This window comes from Dipteris shenzhenensis, chromosome 4 (assembly GCF_047967505.1).
Source record: "Dipteris shenzhenensis isolate YYH24624 ecotype China chromosome 4, Dip_SZ_1.0, whole genome shotgun sequence".
Classification (NCBI taxonomy): Eukaryota; Viridiplantae; Streptophyta; class Polypodiopsida; order Gleicheniales; family Dipteridaceae; genus Dipteris; species Dipteris shenzhenensis.
The window spans coordinates 38,616,898-38,623,036 of record NC_141599.1 but is presented as its reverse complement, the minus strand read 5'-3'; the positions used below and the strand labels follow the sequence as shown (position 1 = coordinate 38,623,036).

The 6,139-nt window shown below is 42.2% G+C and overlaps 1 protein-coding gene across 2 annotated transcripts; it reads right to left on the bottom strand.

Moving 5' to 3' along the window:
* Window positions 1-291: 291 nt before the first annotated feature.
* Window positions 292-5,364, bottom strand: LOC147902827 (uncharacterized). 2 transcript variants are annotated; one of them, XM_087373833.1, is made up of 7 exons: window positions 5,240-5,364; window positions 3,885-3,989; window positions 2,055-3,732; window positions 1,674-1,721; window positions 1,238-1,336; window positions 946-1,101; window positions 292-818 (listed from the first exon to the last, which is right to left on the bottom strand). In XM_087373833.1, the coding sequence occupies exons 3-7, from the start codon at window positions 3,708-3,710 to the stop codon at window positions 690-692; spliced, it is 2,088 nt and encodes a 695-aa protein (XP_087229959.1). In that variant the 5' UTR covers window positions 3,711-3,732; window positions 3,885-3,989; window positions 5,240-5,364; the 3' UTR covers window positions 292-689. The 2 variants fall into 2 exon arrangements, with proteins under 2 accessions (XP_087229959.1, XP_087229960.1); XM_087373834.1 differs by having other exon boundaries at window positions 3,885-3,984; window positions 5,240-5,355.
* Between the last annotated feature and the right edge of the window lie 775 nt (window positions 5,365-6,139).

Genomic DNA, 6,139 nt, shown 5'->3' with positions numbered 1-6,139 from the left:
CAGCATGTAAAACTGAAGATGAGTCACATTACTATGTCTAGAAAAGCTATACAAAACGCTGCAAATGACTTTCAGCCAAGCTTGTCAGGTTCATGTGGCATATAAGGATAGTTAAATTTTAAGGCATATATAAAACACAAACTTCATTTGAGAATATAGAATATTAACCATGGCATAAAAACGTAACAGCTTCAAGGGCTAAGTATGAAAAAACAAGTCCAAACATTAGCCTAGCTACACATGCCATGCAATCCAAGAGAAGATATACCAAAGTGTAGCAAGTCCATCAAAACGTTCAATATTAGCAATCCACAGACTGCCTTACAATCCAATGCTCATCATATAAAACATTATGAATAAGGGCATTGTCTTCTAAAAGTACACAATAAATGTAATAAGAAGAATCTAGTTGCAGAATGGAGCTGCTGTCTCTACAAACATGGTGGCTGACTGAGCTTATGAATCACCTTTAATGCATTCTGGAACTTATTGTACAAGTATATAATTGCCTTTCTGTTGGCCTATCCCTTGACATGTACTGATGGCATGGATACTTTTCTATTGCTAGTCACCAGGAGATAAGCTAAGAAAAACCGGCTAATATTTTATTTCCTCTGATTTATGCAAACCATGTGTTCCAAAGCACAAAGGTTGATAACAAAAATTAAATTGGCATACAAATCAAAGGACTATGACGTAGCTGATGCCTTGCAAATTGGACATTGGTTTTTCTGCAGAAGCCACTCCTCAATGCAAGTGAAGTGATGGTTGTGGCCACATTCAAGTATTCCCAGCTCAACGCCGTCTTCGAACTCCTCCTGCACAATAATCAGGATGTGCTTTTAAGAAATAAAGATCACGCAAAAACAAAAGCTCACTTCAGTACCCTGTCACAATGAGCTTGCTCATGCCAGCCTTCAATAGAGACTGGAAAACTAATCGTACCTGACATATGCTGCATTTGATTTCACTGTCTGGTCGAATAGAATTTGCCAACATGTCTGTGAATAAGTATTTCTTACTCTTTAAACACTTTGAAATTGCATCTTTACCTAAGCCTGTGCATACATTTCCAATGGTCTCCTCCAGTGCAAGCAGTTCCTACAGTAAGTCCCCATAAAAACACTCTTGTAATTCATCCAAACCAAGCAACATTCATGATCATAGCATAAATGAATTGACAAAAAAGTAAATACAAATGACATCTACGCATATTAACTCTTGTGTTCTCTGTTACCTCGTACGACATATTATCAACATCAAGCCGCATATCCCTATGTTGGTCATGTGAAGCCATACCGCCAAGAAGTAAATTGGCCTCTAGCATGTACACTTGCTGTTATTATCCCTCCCCCCAAAAAAATCATATCAAATAAGGAGCTTTAGAGTTACATAAAGTGAAAAGGACTCTATAACTTTAATCTGGAACAAATATAACTTTAATCTGGAACAAAATCCATAGCTGGCTGCCCCCTTATCTTTCTCTTCTACATCAAACATAACTTCAAGCAGATGAGAGAGAAACGACTGCCAATAATCTTCAAAACAAACTTCTCTGTTTAAATCTTGTGACTAACAAAATTATGAAGCTTAAATCAAATATATCAATGGAATATATCCATAACTTGTGTTGAATCCATAGAACAATGAGAGAGAAAAAAAGATTGCAAAACCTCATAGGAAATCTCATCCCTCTCCACACGCTCCCGGGCTGACAAAAACTGGGAAACACATAAAAGTGTGCTGTTATTCTCAAAACTATGTGAGGGCCATGTAAAACTGGGGGGGAAACCAGATATTTCTCAGAGGAACACCAGTCTACAAATTATGCTCAAACAAACAGCATAGCTTGTAGACCAACATTACTATCAATTAGCATCTCTATTGTAGAACCTTCTGCAAAAATTCTCACTGGTAATTCAGGATATGTAAGGAAATTATGCTTGAATAAGATTTGGATTGAGCCTCAGTGTCATCTTGGAAAAGCAGTACTAAAGTCATGACGTAAAAACACAAATTAAGCAGTTCGCCGAAGTCAAGGTGTAGCAACACACCTCTGAGGGCCCTTCAAAAGTAAAACAGACTTGATCTTCTTCAAAAAATCGCAGTGGTAAATGTCGAAAAGATCTGTAAATGGGAGTCTCCTCTGACTGTACACGATAACCCTCATGGCGTTCTGGGGAAGAAACTGTTCTACTTATATTAGGACTCTCAAAAGTGCTTGCATAAGAATGTAGCATGCCAGAATTTGAAAACTGCACATCAGGACTGCTTGTATAAGATGAGGAAGATGAAAACACTTCAAGAGATCGTGTACGCTGTGACATTTGAAATAGAGATGGTATGGGTGCAATTCTAGAAGTAGAAGGTGGGCCAGAAAAGATTGAAGAGCTTTCATTATGACCATCATGCCTAAAGGATGCTGTAGTGCTAGACAACCCAGAATCAACCCATAGTCTGGTGGTGTTCCTTCTGTCAACCTCCATAGCCCCAAGATGTCTTGCAGACAGGCCCAAACCTCTGTTAGTGTTTCCTACTGATCTCTCTGATGACAATTCCCCCTCAACGAGTGTTGCTCTAGGGGTAGTTTCATGTGATTCTAAAGATATTCTAGAAATTTCCCTGCCTCCTCCCCTGTGCCCGGCAGTGGGTGGTTGCAAGGCACCATTCACACGGGCTCTGGTGCTACTAGAGACCATGGTATTGGACTTTATGGAAGTCGGCCTCATTAAGCACCATTTACTAGTTTTTAAGGCTGGAGTTGAAGCTCTTAATGAACGTGCTGGCAATGGATCTACATCTGCTGCACCCTGCTCCGACAGTGAAGCTTGCAGTCCAATTTGCAAGTTTCGACGAACCATACATTCTGCACTGCTTACCACAAAGCGTTTACTGCTCCTTAATCCATTTGGAGCTGCATTCCTCTGTCTTGTTCTGTGATCCCCTAGTTTCTGTCTGTTAGTAACAGGATTTGGTGCACTATTTGTTGCAGTATTTCTAACAGAGGGCACAACATCACCAGAAGAAATGCAACTAAAGTTTCTTAAAGAATGCCTGCCCAAGCTTTTCCCAAGGGCATAGCCCACTGCACTGCCCTTTCTGCATCGCAAACCATGAGAAACAGATGCTGAAGAGGCACAACCTGAAAGCAAGCTTCCTTCACCAGGAAACCTCCTTGTACTTGTAATAACTCGGCCAAAGCAGCTGGAACAACCAGTCACAATTCCCTGACCCTCAATGCTAGTCAAAATCCCGTGACCCTCAATGTGTCCATTTACCCTTGTTTCAATCTCAAAATTGCTTACTCTTTCTATTTCTGGACCATCCTTCCCCATGTTTGTGCTGCTTCTGGTTATCTCAAAAGGTTGTCTAACGCGTTGAGATCCTCCTAATGCAGGCATAGAGGGCATTTTGCCTGGCTCCTCAAAAGTTGATACCTTGTGTTTTGTAACATACGACTTTCTGACGTTCAGTGGGAAAGGCCTGGTATCTCTCTCTTGCTTCAACGTATTTGAGCATGTGCCTTGTGACCGTCTAGATACAGCGCCAGCATTGCCCTGCCTTTCTATTTCACTGATGGCAAGCTCTAAACCACTTCCTGTTGGAGCAACATAATTTCCTCGCTCAACTCCAAAACAATCCCCTTGAGAGGATGCTTCTTCCATCATAGGTACCTCGTGCTTCCATCTGATGCTAAATTCTGCCTCCATCTCTGACCTGGACTCATAAGAACTGTAAAAAAGCACCAGAGCAACAATTAGGGTCTGAAAAACTCAAAACAGTCAGAACCATACTTGCACTTATGCCCATCATACACGGGTACCATGCTTGATGACCTCAAACCGTTATCAAATTGTCCTGTAAGTTTGGTTTTAGTATGGAACCTTGATTGCCTGGCTTGCCATCTTTCTTGGATCTAGGCCAAGATCGAAACTCTGCCAAGCAAGCCACAACATCGATTGCTCCAACGTACCAGTTCCAGCTCTATCCTACAAAACCACCTACAACAATTAGTGAATTTTAATTACAACGCCTGCAAGAAGCTTCTCAGTCTGTGAATGTTGTCAGACAGCATCTGTAGCTGTGACATATTGCCAACCAAGAGTATATACAATCCAAATATTTGGCACAAAAGGCAAGTCAATTAGCTTCAAACAGACTTCAATGAAGAACTGTTACCACCGTCCTAAAATATAAGGATGTAAATGAGTGAAGCAGGGAGTTTATTTAACTATTTAGATAACATATTGTAAAGGGTATTCTGGAATTCTTTTTTTACCAGCTTTGCTCGTGCCATTTTATGCACGCCACTTTACGTCAGGACCGCAATACAGCTCTACGCTCTCGCTTCAATCACATTCATTAGCTCTTATGCCCAAAATACCATTCTAACTTCCTCCACGGTTGACACCTTAATCACCATGCATTTCGAATACGAAAATAAGCATTGCACTGACGCCGCCCCCCTATTAGACGTCTAAGACAATTAGTCTGTCGGCAAAAGGATGACCAAGACAGCAGCGTGTTTCTACCGTTTTACTCCTAGGCTGCCCCGAAAGCCTTCGAAAGTTACAAACTACACAATAAAAAGGCAGCCGCTTGAGCCGGGTTCGAGGAACAAGGAAAATCAAGTAGTCGTGCAAACTCCGTCCATCCTGGGACCTCGTCCTTCGCCTCTGACCGAAAATCGCACATAAGCTTTGCGCAACATTACGCACGATCTGTCTGCGTTTGCACCAAGCCACTTGCCAGGCCCAATAATTTAACAAAAGCGACCGGCACTGAGCCTGATAAGAATGTACAAATGTCGGACAAATTGCACAAAGTAAAAACATCTCCTCAGTCAATTCTTCAAGATCGCGCTACTTTGAAGCCAGGAATCGATTTACAATCTCATAATGCCGTTCAAACTAAGCCTATCTGTTAAATCAAAATTAAAGGAAAGGGGTAGGATGATTCCTTGCGACGCCAAAGGTGGGAACGAAAGCTAAGAGCATTTGTTTTCAATGAGCACCCTGGAGAGCCGGCATTACAGAAGCGGACAGCGAGAGGATTCTGAGAAGGGATACGGTGAAAAGGGAACAACCAACGCGGCACACAAAATGCAGGTAGCGGAAAAACGGGGAGGATGATGTGAAGGAAAACCGCAGGAAAGGGAAGGAAAAGGGAAACTGCAAAATGGAAAGCGAATGATAAGAACGGAAAATGCGAAGAAAGAGGAAGGGGGAGGAGGGCTGACCTGCAAAGGAGATGGAAGATCGATTGGTCGATGGAGATGAAGAGATGAATCGATCGAAGAAGAAACAGCGGAGTGAAATCTGCAGAGCTCGAAATGTCCAACAGCAAAAGAAGAAGATGAAGAAGAAGAAGATGATGAACAAGAAGAAGAAGAAGACAAAGAGGCTTTTTCTTTTTTCCCAGTTTTTTTCTTTTAATTTTTATTTTTTAAGAGCTTTTTCTTTATTTAAAAATTCCCAATTCTGGCACTGGGTTTCAAGTAGATCACCAGTTCCACCCCCACCCAACTTCCCGGGACCTCTGCCAGAAGCCTCTCTCTCTCTCTCTCTCTCTCTCTCTCTCTCTGCTCCTCTGCTTCTCCTCCACCTGCCATCTGCCCCACCTCGATGATGCTGCCTCACCCTCGCCTCCCCTTGTCGCGCTCACAATTCCGTAGTCCCATTCCTTGATTTGCTAGCTCCCTTTTGCCGCCCCCTCATCTCACCCTCTTTCGACAATCTACATCAGGCACTCATCTTAGCTTGATAGCATGCACTTTCAATTATGCATCATGCATCAATGTGCCACTCCTTTGGTCAGACCTCGAATGCCGACATTGGCCTAACCACCACACATGACCAAAAGAACAAAGCCTCTCTATAGAGCATAAAAAAGCATTATGTAATTTTCCTCTAGCTCAGACAACCCCACCAACGCATCTATCGAAAAACCTACAAAGAAATTGGTCATCCTCTTTGTTACTCAAAAGCAACATCAAACACCTATCCCAACTCTTTGACCCACCAAAAGATTGTGCTTTGCCCCCTTTCCCCTCCTTGCCTACTCTCTTGATTGTGGACCCTCAATGTACTGGTAAAGCTAATCTCAAGCCTTCTATTCCCCCTCAAGATATTGGTAAAGC